Below are 23,245 nucleotides of genomic sequence, written 5' to 3' on the forward strand. Positions count from 1 at the left end.
CAAAAGAATATCACTACAATAAAAGACACTGGCCTCTCTGACATTCACTTCAGCAAGGGAGTAAAACTGTCCTGCATCCAGATGTTGTTGATCCACCTAGGTAATGGTGGTAACAAAATCTTATCAAGTTGAGCCTATTGAAGAACATTGTAAAGGCAATGGATAAAAATGTAAAAGCATTCATGCATCTCATTGATAAATTTCCAATTTTAAGTGAAGCAAAGATAAAAGAAGGAGTCTTTATTGGACCTCAGATTCGTAAGCTTCTTCAAGATGAGGAGTTTCTTTGTTTGTTGCAGGACAAGGAGGAGAAGTGAACGACGAGCACAGTGAGAGATTTAAACAAGATATTGTGGCTATGGAGAAAAGATATCAAGGAAAAATGAATGCATCAATGCTTGCAGATTAAAGCTGGACAATTGTAAGAGATGATCCGATGCAGGAGTACAAGAAACAAGCAAAAAAAGAGTTGTCATTGAATGAGGACTAATTTTTGTAGTGCAATTTCTGTAACTGTTTATAATTCACAATAGTGTTTAGACAGGTTTGTTATTCAAATTGTTGCTAAGTTTCTTCTAAATAAATATCAGAAAACTGGCATAAAATATTCTCCATCTGTATATTTACAAAAATAATAATGTTTCAAAGTACTGATACTTTTATGCATTAATTATAAGCAGCAACAAAAGGAAAACTCTTTGATATCATAGAAACAAGAGACAACTAAAAAAATTTATCATCCAATTTGAATTCAGGAGGTCAAAATCATTAAGCTGACAATCATAATTGAAGCTGACAATTTTTGAAAATATGTAAAACAGTGTTACATGATCTCAAAGGTCCTTGAGCTAGTCAGGTGGAAGGTTCTTCAGCTGCTCACTCAGGAAGTGCAGCCTCTGTACAGGTCCCACTACCTTCCTTTCCTGCTCTGCACCAATCAGTTAGATAACTGTGGGGCCGGGATGAGAGCGCAGTTCTCTCACTGATCAGAAAGGACATGGTCTTTGTTCTCAGTCACAGGAAGCTGCCTCCAGTCTATAGGACGCACTCACTTATTAACAAGTTTTCTTCTTACTAAAAGTGTGTCTTTCCACGTAAAACTTTTTTCACATTAAGAATATAAAAAAGGCTTCTCTCCTGTGTGACTTCTCTGATGTCTATCAAGATGCGCTTTCTGGTTAAAACATTTCCCACATTCTGAACATGAAAAAGGCTTATCCCCTGTGTGAGTTCTCTGGTGACTAAAAAGATTTGATGTAGTCGCAAAACATTTCCCACATTCTGAACATGAGAAAGGTTTCTCTCCTGTGTGAGTTCTTTGATGTGTAACAAGAATTGATTTCTGGTTAAAACATTTCCCACATTCTGAACAGGATAAAGGCATTTTCCCTGTGTGAGTTCTCTGGTGTATAACAAGTCTCCATTTCCGGTTAAAACATTTCCCACATTCTGAACATGAAAAAGGCTTCTCCCCTTTGTGAGTTCTCTGATGTATAACAAGAGTTGATTTCTGTGTAAAACATTTTCCACATTCTGAACAGGAAAAAGGCTTTTCCCCCGTGTGAGTTCTCTGGTGCTTAACCAAATCTGATTTCTGGTTGAAACATTTCCCACATTCTGAACATGAAAAAGGCTTTTCCCCAGTGTGAGTTCTCTGGTGCTTAACAAAATTTGATTTCTGGTTAAAACATTTCCCACAATCTGAACATGAAAAAGGCATCTTCCCTGTGTGAGTTCTCTGGTGTAGAACAAGACTCCATTTCCAGTTAAAACATTTAGCACATTTTGAACATGAAAAAGGCTTCTCCCCTGTGTGAGTTATTTGGTGTATAACAAGTCTGCATTTCCAGCTAAAACATTTTGCACATTCTGAACATGAAAAAGGCTTCTCCCCTGTGTGAGTTCTCTGATGTATAAAAAGATGTGATTTCTGTGTAAAACATTTTCCACATGCTGAACAGGAAAAAGGCTTTTCCCCTGTGTGAATTCTCTGGTGCTTAACAAAATTTGATTTCTGGTTAAAGCATTTCCCACATTCTGAACATGAAAAAGGCATCTTCCCTGTGTGAGTTCTCTGGTGTAGAACAAGACTCCATTTCCAGCTAAAACATTTAACACATTTTGAACATGAAAAAGGCTTCTCCCCTGTGTGAGTTCTCTGGTGACTAACAAGATTTGATTTCTGGTTAAAACATTTCCTACACTTGGAACAAGAAAATATTTTCTCTGCTGTGTGAATTTTTTGATGTTTAAGAAAAGATTTTTCGAGGGGAAAGCAGTTTCCATATTCTGAAAGTGAAAATGGCTTCTTTGCTTTAGGAGTAGTTTGTTTTTTAATGCTTATTTTGTGACTTTGATTTTCCTTAGTAGTCGGTAATGAATGAAAAGATAGGACCTGTTTCAGAGGATGAGACAGATCTTTGCTGTGAAGGGATGATGGTATATCTGGAGTAATGGCATTCACTTCATTTGTATCCTGTGGGATCTCAAGATCATCTGATCTGAAAATTGAAGAGGTCAGCTGTCCCTCTGATCTCCTGGCACAGTCAACTGCGAAGTAAAAAAAAATATTTTTGAATAAAATAGTCTTGAAATTTATATTTTTTGAACATTTTTACTTAAACTATTGGTACAAATGGCAAGTTATTTAAAAATAATGAATATTCACCAAGACAATGACAGTGCACAGTCTAATAGAAAACCTCATAGCATGAACCAGTAGAGCGTGGTTTTCAACTGTTTGTTCATTCTGCCTCACAAATATGGAATAAAAATCCAAACAATGATATGTAGGCAAAAATGATACCAATAAAACCTTCTACTCATCTCACAAAAAGCAAGCCCCCACTCAGGTCCATCATCTTTCAATGGAAAAACAAAGGTTTCCACATCATTAGTGGCTCATAGGCTCTTGAAAAGCAACATGGCTTCCATGAACCAACCCAGAAAAATCCACTCTTCCAAAGTCAAATATGCTCCCTACTTAACCCAAATAGAAAGCACCACACCCTACTATATCTCAAAGCATATTACCAGAAGCTCTTAGATACAGCCTTGTTCTCCTCTGGTTCAGTCCTCTGTGCTCAGCTTTCGGCTGGTGTATTTTGTTTGTTCTTGTGACCTCGGCCCGTTTACCGGCTACTCTTGTGTCTTCTGATTTTGCATCTTCTCTACCCTCCTGGTTCTGACTCGGCTACCTGACAATTCTTCTTGTCAGCCAACTCCACAGAACAGCAGGCAACACCGTAGTCCAAGCCTAGGGGTCTCGGTGTAAGTCCAGATCCATGTAGAGGGGTTAAAGTGTGATGGGCAAAACTTTGACTATAGACAATAACACATCTATTGAAAAAAAAAGAGTAACTAGTGGTGAAATCTCTGTGGGGTAATTGGAGTATGTTTCTCGGTAGCCCTGGCAATTTAAACTATCGTAAGGGTCAATATTTTCTGTCAGATGAATTTCAAGAAGAAACACTAAATTACTTACCGGTAATGTGATTTTCCTGAGCCCATGACAGCACCACAACGAGAGAGGGGATCCACCCTTCAAGGACAGGAAACCTACAGAATAAAAGGGCGGCACGTCTCCATTATCTCAGTTGTTTACAGAGCATGAGAGGACACTATTTAATAGTTATATACCCCATAATTTCTCCTCCTACACACTGCGTGAAACAAACACCACAAAGGAAATGAAGTGATCATCCTCTACCAGTGACGAAAGGGAATATAAGAGTGCTGTCATAGGCTCAGATAAAACAAATTACCAGTAAGTAATTTAGTGTTATCCTATCAACCATGACAGCACCACAACAAGAGATTTACAGAGAAACTTTAAGTTAGGGTGGGACCACAGCCTGTAGAACCCTTTTCCTAAAGGAAAGGACAGCAGAAGATTCCAGATCAAGCCTATAGTGTCTTTAGAAGGTGCAAGGTGAAGACTGAATCGCAACCTTACATATTGCTTGATAGGGACCAGAACCAGAACTAGCCTATATTCTAGGATCTGTATAAATAGAGGATTAACCGACAAAGCTTGAATGTCACTAACTTACCATGCTGAAGTCATGGCCACCGGGATAATAGTCTTTAATATGAAGACCTTGAATCCATGGGTTCAAGCGAAGGCTTGTTAGAGCCGTAAGCACTGGATTCAGATCCTAGAGTGCCATCTTTGGACTGGAAACGGGCCTAGATCCAAAGCTCACTTTCAAATTCCATACTTCAATGAAGGTTGGACACTGTTTCAGCTGTATACGGCTCAAAAGGTCCACTTGTAATTCTCTTCCCCTTTATATGAGGTGCTGTTAAAGATAAAAGGTGAGACTTCGCCATCTGAACTGATTAGACAGTGTCATTACAGATCTTGGCCGAGTTCCTCCATACTGGTTTATGTAAGCTAAAGCTCCTCTGTTGTATGACAAGATCTTTAAATGGTGACCATGTATAGATGAATGGAGCTTTTTTATATACTGTCTAAAGCTTCTTTAGGTTAGAGGAACCGGGTCTTTAGAGGCAACACACGGGTGTCTACCTGTGACCATGCAACTAATGGAATGTAGGAGATTAGAGTTAATAACAGCAATATTGCCTTGTTTAGAGTTGCGGCCAGACTGCTTATTAATTTTGACATTTAGCAGGACTCCTTATTCTCTCTTGCGAGACCACTGACTCACTGCCCAGTGAGTTCTGCAGCGCTCAATGGATCTGCCCATAATCCCAAAATAGTTGAGGTAAACTATTGCCAATGCCTCTTCCTTCGATATGAGAGTTGTCCTAACTACTATAATTCTCCATAAAGCCTTTAGGCTCATTGACATCTGAAGGGAAGAACACAAACAAAGCCTAAATCCTCATTTTATGCCAAGAACTGTCCTCAGGAAATTTGATGTTTCATGTGAATTGGAACCTGATTTTATACCTTCGTTAACTCCTAGACTACTATATAACAATCTGGCACTACATATTTAATAGCAGATCTTATAGAGTCAATTTCAAATGATCTAACTCTCAAGAATCTGTACAGCCCTTTCCGGTTGTAGAATACCCAGGTAGCGCTGGGTTAAATAATAGCTTTACAGGTCTTGATTAGGGCACCTGAAGAGCTAAGCACCAGAGCAGGCTAGGCATTCATCTTAGTCAGACTGCTGAAAATCAGAGCAGACTATATGAGTCTTGGAAATAAACAGAGATACAGGCCAGGCTCCACCTGAGCGGAGTATGCAAGCATCAGTGGTTGCCCTGGATAAATGCTGTTTTGTTTGCTCAAGCTGGGTTAGCTGAGCTGTATATGAGTACTCAGGGTCTGTTCTATTTAGTCAGCGCTTGGACAAGGCCAGAAATATTATGTTTATGACTTCCGTGCAACCTGTAGAAAGCAATAAAACTGCACGTGTTTGGACCAAATCCACAATGGCTGTATGAGCACTATGCGATGCCTCCTACCTTTGAGAGTGAAACCCTACAGTACAAGGTTTATTATTGACCTGCAAAACTAAGGAAGCGCTCTTATTGTCACCTGCCTTTCCCAAGACATCATCAAACCGGCATTCCACCGAATCAGCTGAGCATCAGCCAGGAATACTGCCACCCTCTGTCTCAAATAGAGGCTAGAATATTTTTCCTTTCCCCTTGAATTCTTTAAGCTTGCCATGCACAGTTACAAGTCGCTGAACTTGGTTTTGTCAGACAAACTTAGTTGTGCAACCAGTACCTTTACAATGAGGGACTATGAGCTATGAGGCAAGGAGGCACTACAAGGCACAGGGGCACTATGAAGCACCGTGAGGTACTATGAGGCCCCATGAGGTACTAACAGGCACTTTGAAGCGCTATGAGGCACTATGAGGTACTAACAGGTGCTATGAGGCAGTATGAATGCACCATGAATGCACTATTAGGCACTATGATATGCTATGCTATAAGGCACTATGAAAAGCCATGAGGCGCTATGAAAAGCCATGAGGCACTATAAAGCGCTATGAAGTACTATGCTATGATGTGCCACGAGGCACTATGAGGCGCTATGCGGCACTGCGATGGGCTATGAGGCACTGTGAAGCGCAAATGAAGTGCTATGCTATGATGTGCCATGAGGCACTATGATGCGCTATGGGGCACTATGAAGTGCTATGAGGCACTGTGAAGTGCTCATTATGAAGCGCTATTAGGCGCTCAGATTTTCATTAAAAGAGTAATTCTGAATGAAGGATAAACCTTTACTTTGGGTGATAATTCTCAATTGTCAGACTAGCCCCACCCAAAGAAGCCACCTGATGAGACGCAGCTGGACAGCAGACCATCACAGAAACCATGTCCTGTATTAACACCATGTGCCGTCCTATGGATGGAGTAAACAGACTGGAGGACAACAGTCCAAACCTCTGAGTGTTACTTTAACATTTATTGAGCAAATTGATCCTCATTTTTGTGGTAAACTCTGAAGCCCGATCATGAGACTCTGTGCAGACCAGAAATGTGGCTAACTTGAGCCTAGAGGTCCAGCTTCCGTCCTGAAGCCAAATTTAAGAACCAGATGAGGTCTTACAGAGCGCGCACTCACCCATTTTTGAGTTTTGCGCTAACTTCCTTAAGCCTTTCCTAGTAACCATAACAAAGAAAGGGCCCCATAAACAAGGTGAACATTCACGAAGATCACTCACCACCAGCTGTACCAAATTCGGAGGCTGGACCAAGTCACAAGACTGTTCCTCTCTGGAGGCTCAAGCGACTACCCGCTGCTGTTGCTCACTGATAATGCGGTTAGACCACATTTCAAATGGGGGATCAGCTACAGCTCAGGGACACCTCCTCCGCTCCTCTGGCAAGCTCGTCATTAGGGCACAGCATTTCTAGCGGGCCCTGCATATGTGCAGCTTGGTACAAGACGGTAGCCGGAAACATGCTAGAGGACATTGGTCTCCGCTACTTCTTTTTCCTTTTTTTACCATTGTGCGTCTTAGGGCGCGATTTTCTGGATAGTGTTCTGCGCCTGCGCAAACGGGATGCGTGGCCTCCAGGCCATCAAAGGTAATGGTGCGGCTGCTGCGCACGCCCGTCGGACAGAACAGGCCCCCTTGTACCCACCGCGGTGCTTCCAGGTCCCTGAAGCAGGCCACAACAGAGACTGTGCCCTGTTGGAAACCAACCAGCCCAGGTCTGGGAATAATCCTCTCTTCTTTCTTCTGCCATCATTTTAACAAGGTTCCCCTTCAAGGACAGGGAACCAACTAAGGTGATAGAGAGGCGCCACCCTTTTATTCTGCAGGTTTCCTATCCTTGAAGGGCGGATCCCCTCTCTTGTTGTGGTGCTGTCATGGGTGATAGGAAAATATACATTTCATAAGGACTTTTTATAGTAATGCACGGTGGCTCAGTGGTTAGCACTGCAGCCTTGCAGCACTGGGGTCCTGGGTTCAAATCCCATCAAGGACAACATCTGCAAGGAGTTTGTATGTTCTTCCTGTGTTTGCGAGGGTTTCCTCCAGGTTCTCCGATTTACTCCCACATTCCAAAGACATACTGATTGTGAATTTAGATTGTGAGCCCCAATGGGGACAGTGAGGATAATGTCTGTAAAGTGCTGTGGAATTAATTGTGCTATATAAGTGAGTAAAATAAATATATAATGCAGAGCTGAGGTGTCCTAAATTTAGACCTCGGGCATTTGGAAGAGACAATGGAGACCTTTTTTTAAAGACTACCAGGGAGTTACAGATTCACATAAGTGAGGCCGATCCCACCACAATCAAACTATCATAGAGAATGAACCTGTTAAAAAAAGACAGAATAAAAAAAACACGTTATATCCCCAACAAAAATGTATGTTTTGGGGGAGAACTCCAACACTAAACCAGAAATGCATTCATTTATGGTAGACCATTGGAGCTACTATGACTCCTGAGCAGAAGAGTAGAGAAAGTATTAGCGCCCCCATTTCAGGAGAGATTGTGCAGTAATCTGAATTCCTTAGGATTGAAAACATAATGGAATTTATGACGTGGAGTGAATCCATGAAACCAGGGCTGGAGCCACCACATCTCCTGCAGGCATGAATAAATGTATATTACAGCTATCAGCCACGCACAGCTTTCAGATATATCATGGCACAGGTGTAATGTTTTTTGTATACTTTATTGCGATTCTGTTCGAAGTTATTTGGTTTAACCCTTAACGACAGCTGGAACACATTTTTATGCGGAAGTTAAGGGTACTTATGCCTCAGTGCCGCTCTTTCACGGCACTGAGGCATAAGTTTATAGCGGTGCAGGTCTACGACAGCTGACATCCTGCAGTATCAGCCCCGGCCAGTTTAGATGCCGATTAACCCTTTAAATACCGCTGTCAATCATGACAGCGCTATTTAAGTGGTTACAAGGAGGTCACAAGATCCCCTTAGTAACCATCGGACCCCTGGGATGTTAATCATTGGTCTCGATGGTTACCATGGTACCCTGAGATCATGTGATGATCCCAGCGTACGGTGGCCTGTGAGATCCAGCAGTAAGCTGGATCTCACAGGCGCAGTCAGTGACTCACTGATAGGTCTCATACACAGCAGTACAGGAGTACTGCAGTGTATGAGACCAGTGATCAAAGTGAAAATTACACATGTCCCACAGTGGGACTTAGTGAAAAAGTAAAAAAAAAAGTGAAATAAAATATGTAAAAAAAAAAAAAACACACAAAAAACTGCACACAAATCACTAAAATCCGTTTCGCCACTCAAAATGCAGCGTTTGTGATAAAACAAAAATAAACAAAAAAAAGTACACATAATTGGTATCGCCGCATCCGGAACGACCCGCTCTATAAACTGTCACGTTATTTATTCCATTTGGCAAACACCGTCAAAAAGGCACACCAGGGGCTCTCCAAACGCAAAATGACTTATACTCTCGATTACAGCCATTTTTGCATTCAAAAAGTCAAACAGTGCTCCTTCTCTTATGAACCCTGCTGTGCGCCCAAACCGTAATTTTATCCCACATATGGGGTATCAGCATGCTCAAGGGTCCATTTTCTCCTGGTACCCTCGTGAAAATAAAAAAATTGGAGCTAAAAGTACATTTTTGTAGGAAAAAAATTTGATTCATTTTCACGGCTCTACGTTATAAACTTCTGTGAAGCGCCTGGCGGTTCAAGGTGCTCACCCCACATATAGATAGATTCTTTGAGGGGTCTAGTTTCCAAAAGGAGGTCACTTGTGGGTTGTGGGATGTTTCCAGTGTTTAGGCACATCAGGGACTCTCCAAACGTAACATGGCGTCCGCTCTCGATTCCAGACAATTTTGCGCCAAAGTCAAAAGGTACTCCTTCCCTTCCGAGCTCTGAAGTGCACCCAAACAGTGGTTTTCCCCACATATGGAGTATCGGCATGCTTAAGATAAATTGCACAACAAATTTTGTGGTCCATTTTTTCTTATTACCCTTGTGAAAATAAAAAAATTGGGTCCGAAGTAAGCATTTTATCAAGAAAAGTTAAATGTTCATTTTTTCCTTCCAGTTCCTCTGAAGCATGTGAAGGGTTAATAAACTTCTTGTATGTGGTTTTGAGCACCTTGAGGGGTGCAGTTTTTAAAATGGTGTCACTTTTGGGTATTTCCTTTCATATAGACCCCTCAAAGTGACTTCAAATGTGATGTGGTCCCTAAAAAAATGGTTTAGTAAATTTTGTTGGAAAAATTAGAAATCGCTGGTCAACTTTTAACCCTTATAACTTCCTAATAGAAAAAAGATTTTGCTTCAAAATTTGTGCTGATGTAAATTAGACATGTGGAAAATGTTATTTATTAACTATTTTGTGATTTTAACTCTCCGATTTAAGGGCACAAGAATTCAAAGCTTGAAAATTGCTACATTTTCAAAATTTGACAAATTTTCATTTTTTCACAAATAAACACAAGTCATATCGAAGAAATGTTACCACTATCATGAAGTACAGTATGTTACAAAAACAACAACTCAGAATCAGGGGGATCCAATGAAGCGTTCCAGAGTTATTACCTCATAAAATGACAGTGGTCAGATTGTAAAATTTGGCTTGGTCATTAAGGACACAATTGGCTCTGTCCTTAAGAGGTTAAAAAGAAATTGAAAAGTCAGGATAAAGGGAAACTCTGTTGTTATTGTACAGAAATTCACACTTGGCCTCACTGCACATTTAATGTTGTAGATCATAAGAGAGAGGTTTGGTCAGAAAGACTGGACCTGGTCTTGTAGGGACCATATGAGCAGATTTATGTACACTGTGTGCAGAATTATTAGGCAAGTTGTATTTTAGAGGATTATTTTTATTATTGATGAACAACTATGTTCTCAATCAACCCAAAAGACTCATAAATATCCAAGCTTAATATTTTTGGAAGTTGGAGTGTTTTTTTTTTCGATTTGGCAATCTTAGGAGGATATCTGTTTGTGCAGGTAACTATTACTGTGCAGAATTATTAGGCAACTTAATAAAAACCAAATATAATCCCATCTCACTTGTTTATTTTCACCAGGTAAACCAATATCAGTGCACAATATGTAGAAATAAACATTTCTGACATGCAAAAACAAAAATCAAAAAATTTAGTGATCAATATAGCCACGTTTCTTTATGATGACACTCAACAGCCTTCCATCCATAGATTCTGTCAGTTGCTTGATCTGTTTTCGATCAACATTGCGTGCAGCAGCCACCACAGCCTCCCAGACACTGTTCCGAGAGGTGTACTGTTTTCCCTCCCTGTAGATCTCACATTTTATGATGGACCACAGGTTCTCTATGGGGTTCAGATCAGGTGAACAAGGGGGCCATGTCATTATTTTTTCTTCTTTTAGACCTTTACTGGGCAGCCACGCTGTGGAGTAGTTGGAAGCATGTGATTGAGCTTTGTCCTGCATGAAAATAATGTTTTTCTTGAACGATACCGACTTCTTCCTGTACCACTACTTGAAGAAGTTGTCTTCCAGAAACTGGCAGTAGGTCTGGGAGTTGAGCTTCACTCCATCCTGAACCCGAAAAGGTCCCACAAGTTCATCTTTAATGATTCCAGCCCATACCAGTACCCCACCTCCACCTTGCTGGCGTCTGAGTCGGAGTGGAGCTCTCTGCCCTTTACTGATCCAGCCTCTGGCCCATCCATCTGGTCCATCAAGAGTCACTCTCATTTCAGCAGTCCATAAAACCTTTGAAAAATCAGTCTTAAGATATTTCTTGGCCCATTCTTGACGTTTTATCTTATGTTTCTGGTTCAAAGGTGGTCATTTTTCAGCCTTCCTTACCTTGGGCATGTCCCTGAGTATCGCACACCTTGTGCTTTTTGATACTACAGTAACATTGCAGCTCTGAAATGTGGCAAAACTGGTGGCGAATGGCATCTTGGCAGCTTCACGCTTGATTTTCCTCAATTCATGGGCAGTTATTTTGCGCCTTTTTTGGCCAACACGCTTCTTGCGACCCTGTTGGCTATTTGCCATGAAACGCTAGATTGTTCGGTGATCACGCTTCAAAAGTTTGGAAATTTCAAGACTGCAGCATCCCTCTGCAAGACATCTCACAATTTTGGACTTTTCAGAGCCAATCAAATCTCTCTTCTGACCCATTTTGCCAAAGGAAAGGAAGTTGCCTAATAATTAAGCACACATTATATATAGGGTGTTGATGTCATTAGTCAACACCCCTCCTCATTACAGAGATGCACATCACCAGGTTTACTTAATTGGTAGTTGGCTCTCAAGCCTATGCAGCTTGGAGTAGGACAACATGTATAAAAAGTATCATGTGAGCAAAATACTCATTTGCCTAATAATTCTGCACACAGTGTAATAAGTTATCAGGGTTCTAGGAAGCCAACAGCATCATCACCCTCTATTTTCTCTTACAGACCCATCATAACAATTTTCTTCAAGTGATTTTCTAACTTTTCAGCGCTTTCTACGTACGCTGCCTTCAGCGTCTACTAATCCCAGAGGGTAGGTGGATCTTCCAAGTTGTAAGTTCTATAGAAAAGGGGTTTCAATGCCCAAAGTAACTTAAAAAGTTTTTGGTGGAGGAGAATGTTTTGGTCTAGATGCAAAATGGTGATCACACGATTGTGATATGGCCGGACTACATGATCGGTAAACCAGCCACAGCCTGTGACTGAGAAGAATCTGTGACTTCTCTGCATTTAGTGGTTACTACTCACCTGGGTAGTCATATGTGGGAATCTCCTCTTTACACCGCTCATCACCCCTCACATATGTCCTTGTAGTAATAATATGGGTCAGACCTTCACCCTGAAACAAATATTTATATAAATATATTAAATATAATCCTGCCACCTCCACCGTTCTCATTACACAAGTATAAAACATATAATACTGGTGGATAAAACAAGACTGAGCACAAGATCTTCACAGCTGTCTACACATCATAGAGGAGATCTCATGGCACCTTCTCTCCATCTACCTGATGATCCTGAGGAACATTGGGGTCTTCTTGTTTACAGTCCTGTGGAAGAAGAGGACGGGGACATCTCTCTGGTGTTGTCCTCTTACTGGATAGATCTGGAGGAAACACATACAGGGACTGAATTCATTCTTTACATACAGATAATTATAAGCTGTGTATTCAGTCCTGTCTATTACCTGGTGATGTGAGGAGCTGGGGAACCTCCATCATGATGTCCTTGTACAGATCTTTGTGTCCTTCTAAATACTTCCACTCCTCCATGGAGAAATAGACAGTGACATCCTGACACCTTATAGGAACCTGACACATACAATGATACCGTCATCCCCCCGATCCCTTCATAGTGTTACTGTATAATGTCCCAGCATTCCCAGCAGTGTCACCTCTCCAGTCAGCAGCTCAATCATCTTGTAGGTGAGTTCTAGGATCTTCTGGTCATTGATGTCCTCATGTATTAGGTGGTGAGGTGGAGGCCATGTGATTGGGCTCAGGGGTCTTCCCCATCCCTGAGACACAGGGTCCTGACAGCGCTCACTAGAGGTCTTCTTCACTACTGTGTAATCCTGGTTATGGAGAGACACATTAATAAATCTCCCTCCAGACATTTCCAGAGTCCTCACCTCTCCAGTTCTGTCCATCTGTAATTCCCATAGATAAGAATGATGTAATGTGACGCCATCAGAATCTCTCACCTCTCCAGTAAGCCGGAAAAGGATCTCTAGAGTGAGGTGTAATATCCTCTCCGCCATCTTGTCTCTGTCCATATCCATCTTTGATGGGTAAATCAGGATAATTCTCTTATATAGAAGATCTTCACTGAGAGGATCCGATATTGTAGAGACCTGAATGAGAAGATGAGCCAATGTAAAGTCATAAAAATCCTGTGTAATAATACAATTACTGGAGATAATAAGGGAAACATATGAGATTTATTTTTTTACAGTATTTAGTTTTCTGCTTTACATCTAGTAATAAAACCTATATATTTTAGGCCACAGACAACAAGCAGTTTCTTCCTCGGAGTCTGCAGCTGAATATGTTTCTCATAGACTCATCTTCCTTATTGCTAATTCTCGTCTCATTTACCGAATCAGCATACAGCAGGAGATATTCATTAAACGTGACATGAGAAATAATTACTTCATGATGAGGATGACATCTTCATCTTCTACTACGGCTCTAGAAACATATTTAGCCAGAGTCTGTTACAAACTACATCTCCACCAGCCGTCTATATGTTTCCCATCATCACCAGATTGTCATCTTCTATCAAGTTAGATCTCAGGTCTCATTCACACACAGAAGTTTGAGGCATTAAAAAAAATCTTGCTTGTAAGAACACAAAGACAGGAGTTATTTGATACCAAAGTCTCCATGTACAGTGTTTTATGGGGTTTATTTCTGGCCTTAGACTTTCCTATATTACAAAAAAAAAAAATGCATAAAAAAGAATATATTAAAATGTTTAAAAAAAAAATTGGCACCAACAATTCTTGTAAAAAGAAAAAAAAACATGCAAAAAGTTACTTTTTAACACTGTGTAAAGTGCGGGCGGGTAGATCTGTTTCCCTGAGGTTATTGGCATCAGTGAATTAAAACCGTTAAGTTTCCTCCAGCACGCTATGTGCAAGGAGGGGTTAAGTCTCCATTTCCAAAGGGCATGTTTTTATGAGAACCACAATAGAGCGGGCGGGAGGTTGTTCTCCATATCTCCTCCCCAGGGTGTGGTCTGGGGGAGATTTAAACACTTGGCCAGCTGAGGCATTCAGAGTTCAATGTCTGGAGAAGTAAGCTTGTGTTTGAACCATGCGAAGTTGCTGAACTCTCAGCAGACGAATCCCTGTTACTCCAAGGACAATGTTCTATGTGTTACCATTTTTGCTTTGTTTTCCAGTTTTGCTCAGCCAGCTGTGTTTATTTTTATGGACTAAAGTTTGGTTTATGCAGCATTATAATAAATCAACCAAAGATTTAAAGAGACGGCGTATCTGTGTCTACCTCCGTTTGCAGCCAAGTGAGTAATCTACCACAGGTGGTGGTAGAAGTGCAGGCAAGATCCCCAGGAGGCACGTGTAATGGATGAGGACAAACCACATGTCCTGGGTAAAGGCGGCCATAAGCCAGGAAATGAAGACCGACAGTATGGAGGACCTGGTCAAGCATCTTGTGATAGCACAGCAGGAAACAAGCAAGCAAGCTACTATTGCAGCAGATCCACCAACAGCAGAAGCAGCACCAACAGGACCAGCTCTGACAGCAGCAGCAGATGGAATTGCTCGCAGAGGTGGTTCGTGGAAGGCCGACAGCCCCTCCCCCAACTCCAGGTGATGACTCGAGCATCTGGAAAGTGGTAAGGCGCGCCATGCAAAAAAAATCACCCCGGGCGATGATGTGGAGGCAATTTTTACTGTTTGAGCGAGTGGAAGAGCGGGAGAAGCTACCGCCAGGGCAGTGGGCGGAGGTGTTGGCCCCCTATCTGAATGGTGAGCCCCAAAAGGCTTATTACGACCTGGCCTTGCAGGATGCCCAGGAGTATATTAAACTCAAAACTCAAAAAAAGGGTCTACAACTGGGCTTATAGGGGTGATAAACCCCCTCACTCCCAAATGTTCGATCTCCTCCATCTTGTGCAGAAGTGGTTGCAGGCAGGAGTCCTCCACTCCAGCCCAGATGGTCGAGCGGGTTGTCATGGACAGATTTGTGCACCCCCTACCTAGGCCCATGCAGACCTGGGTTGCCCAGATAGACCCCCGGAATGCGGATGACCTGGTCAGCCTTGTAGATAGATACCAGGTGGTCGAGAGGACCCTAAGGAAGTCGGGTGGTGCTGTACTCAGGGGGAGCCAGAGTCCCAAAAGAGGAGGGGGGGGTAGAGCCACGAGTGGTGGGAGTCCAAGGTCCCAAGGGGTTCCTGAGGGGCTGCCAAAGGCCACTGGGAAAGACATGATCTACTGAAGGTGTCGCGGTCCTGGACACATAGCTGCCAGTTGTCCTCTGAGCAGATGGACTGCAGTATAGGAAGACGCTGCTCATACAATGCCTACCCCACCTGCAGTGTGGACTATCAGCCCTGTGAGGGACCCCAGTCGTGTGCCGTAACAATAAATGGTGTGTGTCGGGACTCCTAGACTCAAGAAGTTTGGTGACCCTGGTAAAGGCTACACTTCCCCACTAGTTGATCCCAGGGAAGTACTTGGGCGTCCGCTGTATCTACGAAGATGCCAAGGACTTACCCGTTGCCCAAGTGACGATAAAAACTGTGAGGTTGGGGTGGTTGAGGGCTTGTTACACCCGGTTATAATCGGGCGGGATTCTGGCTGTTCTGGGACTTGTGGGGAAAGGCAGGGGTGCCCACTAGCTCAAACGGGATCGGTTCATCCACGAAGAATTACCATTACAGCCAGAGTAAGATGAGTTCCCCCTGTGTGTCCTGGCTGGCGACGAGGATGAGACAGCGACCCATGAGGATGACATTCCTGAACTGGGGGTTTCTGGGGGAATTTTGGTACAGCGCAAATGCAGGATCTTACGTTAAAAGGTGCATTTGACAATGTGACTGTAATAAATGGGGTTGCCCAAGACCCGGGGACTGACACCAGGTTCCCGTATTTCACCTTAAATAACGAGCTGCTTTATCATAGTGCTAACATAGTTTTTAAGGTTGAAGGAAGACTAAGTCCATCTAGTTCAACCCATAGCCTAACATGTTGATCCAGAGGAAGGCAAAAAAACCATGTGGCAAACACTAAGCTCCACATTGGGGAAAAAAATTCCTTCCCGACTCCATACGACAATCAGACTAGTTCCCTGGATCAACGCCCTATCAAGGAATCTAGTATTTATAACCTGTAATGTTATACTGTTCAAGAAAGGCATCCATGCCCTTCTTAAATTTTAACAGTGAATCACTCATTACAACATCATGCGGCAGAGAGTTCCATAGTCTCACTGCTCTTACAGTAAAGAATCCCCGTCTTATGTTTAAACCTTCTTTCCTCCAGACGTAGAAGATGACCCTTGTCCCCGTCTCAGGCCTCAGAGTAAAAAGATCAGTAGAAAGGTCTTTGTACTGTCGGGTCACTAAACCAAGAGGGGAAGTGATAGAGCAGTTGTTGGTGCCGGGTCCCTATAGATATAGGGTATTAGATTTGTCCAATTCGCATGTCTTAGGGGGGCATCTGGGAGTAGACAAAACCCAAGAGCGGGTCTTGCAGAGGTTCTACTGGCCTGGGTGTCACCGAGACATTGTTAATTTCTGCCGGTCTTACCCTACTTGTCAGCTAACTGCTCCCGTGTCTGACTTCTGGAGTCCCCTGGTTCCGTTATCCATTATAGAGATCCCGTTTGACCGAATTGCCATGGACCTTGTAGGGCCAATAGTTAAGTCTGCCAGGTGTCACCAATACATATTGGTTGTGCTGGACTATGCAACACCGTACCCAAAGACGGTACCATTGGGAAACTCTTCTGCCAGGAGCATAGCCCGAGAGCTGGTACACATCTTCTCCCGGACGGGCCTGCCAAACGAGATCCTGACAGACCAGGGAACTCTTTTCATGTTGAAGGTGATGAGGGAGTGGTGTAAGGCTCTACAGATTATGCAATGCACCATCCGCAGATGGACGGCCTGGTGGAGAGGTTTAACAAGACCTTAAAGTCCATGCTTAAAAAGGTCGTGGAGAAAGATGAATGAGCCTGGGATTGCCTACTCCCCTACCTGCTATTCTCCATCAGGGAAGTTCCCCAGGCCTCTACTGGGTTCTCACCCTTCGAGTTGATTTATGGCCGACACCCTCTGGGACTATTGGACATTGCGAAAGAGACCTGGAAAGCAGAGGAAACACCCCATTGGAGCATCATCGAGCATGTGGCCCAGATGCAAGACCAAATCGTGAGGGTGATGCCGATTGTAAGAGAAAGCCTCCTTTAAGCCCTAGAGGCGCAGGCAAGGGTCTATAATCGGTCGGCGAGACTGAGACAAGTTAGCCCTGGAGACCGGGTGTTGGCGTTGATCCCTACGGTGGAAAGTAAATTCCTGGCAAGTGGCAAGGGCCATATGAGGTGGTGGAAAAATTGAGTGACGTCAACTACAAGGTCCACCAACCAGGAAGAAGGAAGTCATATCAGGTATATCCCCGTTAACCTGCTTAAACCTTGGCGAGACAGGGAGCCAGTGGAAGCTACGTGCCTGGGGGCCCATGCTGAAGCCTGAGTTGAGGATGTCACAGTGGCAGAGATACTATCACCGGCCCAGAAGCAATAGTGCCGAGAGCTACTTCAGCGGAACCAGAACCTGTTTTCATAGCTGCCAGATTGTAAGCAGGTGGACGAACATGAAATCCTGACAGAGCTTAATGAAAGGGTGAATCAAAGGTCGTATCGCATTCCTTAAGAGGTGAGGAGAATGTTGAGCCTGGGCGTCATCAAGGAGTCAAAGAGCGGTTAGTCCAGCCCCATTGTCCTGGTGCCGAAGCCAGATGAAAAATGGTGGTTCTGTAAGGATTACAGGAAGCTGTATGAGGTGTCAAAGTTCAACGCGTATCCGATGCCCTGCGTCGATGAGCTTATATCTGGCTGTCCCTAGCCTCTCAATATCACCACCCTGGACCTAACGAAAGGGTGCTGGCAGATTCTCTTTTCTCCAAGTGCCAAGGAGAAAAAGGCCTTCTCTACTCATTAAGAGTGCTTTCAGTACACCAGGATGCCGTTCGGTCTGCAGGGAGCCCCAGCTACCTTACAGAGGGCCATGGACCGGATCCTAGTCTCTCATAAGAAGTACGCTGCAGCTTACCTGGATGACATCGTCATCTTCAGCCAGGATTGAGGAAGTCATTTACCTGGCGGTGCTGGCGGTACGGGATGTGCTTAGGAAAGCAGGGTTTACGATAAACCCAAAGAAGTGCACCATTGGGAAGAAAGAGGCAAAATACTTGGGCTACGTTGTCGGAAGGGGTAAAATAAAGCTGCAAGTAAAGAAGATGGAGGCTATCCATAACTGCCCGTAACAGAGTTCGAAGAAGCAAGTTCATTCGTTTCTGGGAATTGTGGGGTATTATCGGCGATTAATCCCAAATTTCCCCATGATAACCGTCCCCCTGACTGATCTTCTTAAAGGCACGAAAACATTGATGGCCAAGTGTTCCCCTGAAGCGGAGATTAGTGTTGAGCAAACTTGTTCGGCATTCCATTTTCGTGTTCGTGTTCCGGCTTCTTCGCGCCAAAAAAATCGGCTCCGCCCATGAACATCCCTGATTTGCCACGCTGTGATGCAGATGTTATCGGCATGACAGCGTGGCAAATCAGGGATGTTCATGGGCGGAGCCGATTTTTTGGTGCGAACAAGCCGGAACACGAACCTGAAACTAAAATGCCGAACAAATTCGCTCAACACTAGTGGAGATGGTATTCCAGGAGTTGAAGCTCGCCCTATGTAAGCAGTCAGTCTTAGTAGCACCTGACTTCACTAAGGAGTTCGTGGTTCAGACTGATGCCTCCGAGGTCGGTTTGGGAGCTGTGTTGTCCCAGGAAATAGATGGGGACGAACATCCAGTCCTATTCCTGAGTAGGAAACTCTCCTCCTGTGAAAAGAACTATGCCATCGTAGACAAGGTGTGCCTGGCCATCAAATGGGCCATTGAGACGCTAAGATACTGTTACGCCGAAAATTCAGGCTAGTGACAGGCCATGCACCCCTGAGATGGATGAGGGAAAGAAAGGGGATCAATGCCCGGGTAACTAGGTGGTTCCTAGCACTCCAAGACTCTAATTTTCATGTACAGCACAGGCCCAGGAAACTACATGGAAACGCAGATGCCCTGTCCAGATTTCCCTGTTTAGCAAGAGAAGGTGCCAAAACCCCCGGCTTTGTGCAGGGGAGGGGGATATGTGACAAAGTCACTGGTAAAGTGCTGGACGGGAGATATGTTTCCCTGAGGCTATTGGCGTCAGTGAATTAAAACCGTTAAGTTTCCTCCAGCACGCTATGTGCAAGGAGGGGTGAAAGCAAATATGGCATCTAAGGTTTGACAGAGTTCAGGTGAATGCCCCTCCTCCCCCAAGTACTCGATAGTATGGGGCTGCCTAGTTACTAAGATACTTAACCCTAGAACGCATACCTGGGGCCTCGCAGGCCCGCCCTGTTAATTGTTTTCTATTTTCTGCAAGATTACTTTAGTTAGAATTTTGAAACTCTAGGTATTCCTCAGGTATATAGTTGTTTGTCATTTTTGTTTGAGTTATTCCATGTTATTTGCACACGGGCCTAAAAGGCCCCACGTATGTGAAAAAGTAGATTTTTATGGTCATGCGTTCTAGGGTTAAATGACCAATAATGGTGTGTGGGCCTGCAATATACAAAAGTCAATTAGGCCGGGCCAGAGGCAGCGTCCAATAAGTTACTTTTTAACATCCACATACACATTAGACTAAAGTTGCATGAAAGCACTGATTTCGGGGGTTTGGTTGACTATATAATGTATTTGGGGGCCTCCCGACAGATGATGTCAGGGCAGAGAAGGATCTGGCATCCTGAATTTCATAGGCTAATCTGTTTGTTCTTCCTGTAGATAATCCTCCACTAGAGGAGTCTGGAGGTGACTCTCTCATACAGACCTCAGGAAAATTGGAGTATTTGTGTGTATGGAGGAGATGGAAGAGAAACCTGTCTGCCAAATGACCGTTCAGCCAACACTTATCTCATGTGTATGGGGCCGTTAGCATTACAATGACAGGCAGTGGCACTACAGTAGTACAGTGCATCATCTGAGCAATCAGAGGCTTGTATGTTGTATGATCGCACTAATGAGAGTTGTTTAACCCCTTAATGACTGAGCCAATTTTGACCTTAATGATCAAGCCAAATTTTACAATTCTGACCAGTGTCACCTTATGAGGCAATATCTCTGGAACGCTTAAATGGATCCCACTGATTCTGAGATTGTTTTTAGTGACATATTGTACTTCACGATAGTGGTAAAATTTATTCGATATGATCTGCATTTATTTGTAAAAAAAAAATGAAAATTTGGTGAAAATTTTGCAATTTTCAAACTTTGAATTCTTATGCCCTTAAATCAGAGCATTATGTCACATGCTTCACAGGAACTGAAGCAACATGAAAGGAAAAAATAAACATTTAACTTTTTTCACAAAAATTTTACTTCAGACCCACATTTTTTTATTTTCACAAGGGTAACAATAGAAAATGGACCACAAAATTTGTGGCGCAATTTCTTCTGAGCATGCAGATATCCTATATGTGGGGGAAAACCACTGTCTAGGCGCACGGCAGGGCTCGGAAGGGAAGGAACATTGTTTGATTTTTTGAAAGCAAAAATGTCTGGAAATAAGAGCGGACAGCATGTCGTGTTTGGAAAGCCCTTGATGTGCCTAAATTATGGAAACCCCCCACAAGTGCCCCCATTTTGGAAACTACACCCCTCAAGGACTGTATCTAGATATGTGGGGATCACATTTAACCCCCAGGTACTTCACAGAAGTTTAGAGCGTAGAGCAGTGAAAATAAAAAATTCTATTTTTTCCACAAAAATGTAATTGTAGTCCCAAATTTTTTCTTTTCACAAGGGTAACAGGAGAAATTGGAGCCCAAAATTTGTTGTTCAATCTCATACGAGTATGCTGATACCCCATATATAGAGGAAATATATTGTTTGGGCGCCCAGCAGGGCTCAGAAGGAAGGAGTGACGTTTTGGAATGCAGACTTTGATGGAATGGTCTGCGGGTGTCATGTCGCGTTTGGAGAGCCCCTGATGTGCTTAAACAGTGGAAACCCCCAACAAGTGATCCCATTTTGAAAACTAGACCCCTCAAGGATTTTATCCAGGGGTGTAGTGAGCATTTTGAACCCACAGGTACTACACAGAATTTGATAACATTAGGTCATCACACTTTTAAAAATTTTAATTTTTTTTTTCACCAAAATATTGTTTTAGCCTCAAATTTGTAATTTTCACAATGGATAATAGGTGAAAATGGACACCATAATTTGTTATGCAACTTCTCCCGAACGCGATGATACTGCATATGTGGTCAAAAATTTCTGTCTGGGCACATGGCAGGGCTAGGAATGGAAAGAGAACTATTTGTCTGGAATGAATTGTGAATGCCATGTCGCATTTGGAAAGCACCCGACATGCGAAAACAGCAGAACCCCCCCCCCCCCCCCAGGGTGACCCCATATTTGAAGCTTCACTGCCTAAGGAATTCATCTAGGGGTGGAGTGAGTATTTTGAACTCATAGGTGCCTCACAGAATTTTATAACACTGAAACATGGAAATATGACATTTTAGTGGTAAAAATATAATAATTGTATTTGCTGCAAATTTTCAGGTACACAAGGGTTAATAGGTGAAACTGGACCCCATAATTTATTGCACAATTTCTTCCGAACGCGGTGATGCCCCCTATGTCGTCAGAAATTACTTTTAGGCCACACATCAGGGCTGAGAAGGAAAGAGCTATTTGGCTTTTGGAGCACAGATTTAGGTAGAATAGTTTGCGGGCGACATTTTCGGAGCTCTGAAGGTGTTAGAACAACAGAAAACCCCCAAAAGTAACCCCATTGTAGAAATTGCACCTCTCATTGACTTAATCTACGGCTGCAGTGACTATTTTGGAACATCCATGCCAGGCTTTTTTTTTTTTGGAGAATTGCAAAACTGCCAGATTAGTGCCCACACAATGTGCCCCCATACAGTGTAGTGCCCCCATATATTGTAGCGCCCCCATACATTGTGCCCAGCTTGTGCTTCTGGCGATACGCGGCCCGTAAACTGTCAAGTGCTCTCTTCCCACTATAACAAAGCCAAACATGTGGCTGATTATTGGGGTTTAGGCACAGTGGGGCTCAGAAGGAGGAGGGCATTTTGATTTGGGAGAGCAGAATCCACTGGATTTAATTAGAGGGGGAAGGGAGCCATGTCGCTTTTCAGTTTGTTCTACAAGTAACGTGGGAACCCCATATAGTTTGAGTGACAGATGAAGGCCCTGAGTCTGGTTTTGTATGGATAAATTAGGGGGTTTTATTGGTAACATTTTGGGACGCATAAAATCTCTCGATCGCTTCCAGAATAAGGCTGGGATCACATTCTTGTGTTCAACGCTGAGCACTTACCGTGGGGTTTCCGTGTAAATTCCACAAAAATGCGATACAGACGAAACCCCCAATAGACCCACCCACCATAACGACGCAGATGGAGACACTTTGGGCTCTGTTTGGCATCTGCTCCGGTGGTCTCCATCTTTTTAGGCGTGCAAAGATCTGTGGTTGCCCACAATTGTGCGATAAAAAGACGTCCCAAATAATGGGACACCCTGGATCAGAGACCAGTCCAAAGTGACTCCATCAGCCTCATAAGTAAGTGGGTCCGTCTGGGGTTTGGTCTGAATCGTGGTATTGGGGAATTAACACAGAAACCTAGACGTAAGCTCTCAGTGGAAAGCGCCGGATAAATGTGAGTTGAGCCTTATTCCGATTTTTGTAAGGTAGAATGAACAAATAGACAGCAGTACAAGAAAAGTTCTTATTTTAATTTTTTCGCCGTTTTCCATGTGGTAAAAGTGATAAGGCAGATTATTCTTCGGGTGGGTGCGATTACAGTGATACCAGATTTATATATACTATATATATATTTTTTAAGCTTTTGCTGCCATCACACAGTAAAAATGTTTGTTTTTTTATAAGATACTAGTTTTTTTGTCGCTATATTCTGAGAACTGTAACTTATTTTTTTGCCGAATTAGCTATTTTAGGGCTTGTTTTTTTGCAGTTTGGCGTGTTCACTTTTAC

At 43.1% G+C, this 23,245-nt stretch overlaps 1 protein-coding gene across 1 annotated transcript; it reads right to left on the reverse strand.

Moving 5' to 3' along the window:
* Positions 1 to 357: 357 nt before the first annotated feature.
* Positions 358 to 22,639, reverse strand: LOC141182885 (uncharacterized). The gene is made up of 8 exons (XM_073661003.1): positions 22,571 to 22,639; positions 18,274 to 18,399; positions 13,129 to 13,278; positions 12,820 to 12,999; positions 12,613 to 12,736; positions 12,434 to 12,531; positions 12,171 to 12,261; positions 358 to 2,550 (listed from the first exon to the last, which is right to left on the reverse strand). Exons 1-8 carry the CDS (start codon positions 22,637 to 22,639, stop codon positions 1,112 to 1,114), a joined length of 2,277 nt encoding a protein of 758 aa, XP_073517104.1. The 3' UTR covers positions 358 to 1,111.
* Positions 22,640 to 23,245: the final 606 nt, after the last annotated feature.

This window comes from Phyllobates terribilis, unplaced genomic scaffold (assembly GCF_046119375.1).
Source record: "Phyllobates terribilis strain yellow unplaced genomic scaffold, ASM4611937v1 Scaffold_36__1_contigs__length_13169755, whole genome shotgun sequence".
NCBI lineage: Eukaryota > Metazoa > Chordata > Amphibia > Anura > Dendrobatidae > Phyllobates > Phyllobates terribilis.

Bases quoted from the DNA above. Each gene is read 5' to 3' on its own strand.
- LOC141182885 (XM_073661003.1), bottom strand. From the start codon at position 22,639: ATGGTGGGTGGGTCTATTGGGGGTTTCGTCTGTATCGCATTTTTGTGG. The intron at 13,000-13,128 runs GTGAGAGATTCT...CTCCATAACCAG, and splicing joins TTTTCCGGCTTACTGGAGAG to GATTACACAGTAGTGAAGAA. The intron at 12,262-12,433 runs GTAGATGGAGAG...TATTTGTTTCAG, and splicing joins ATGTTCCTCAGGATCATCAG to GGTGAAGGTCTGACCCATAT.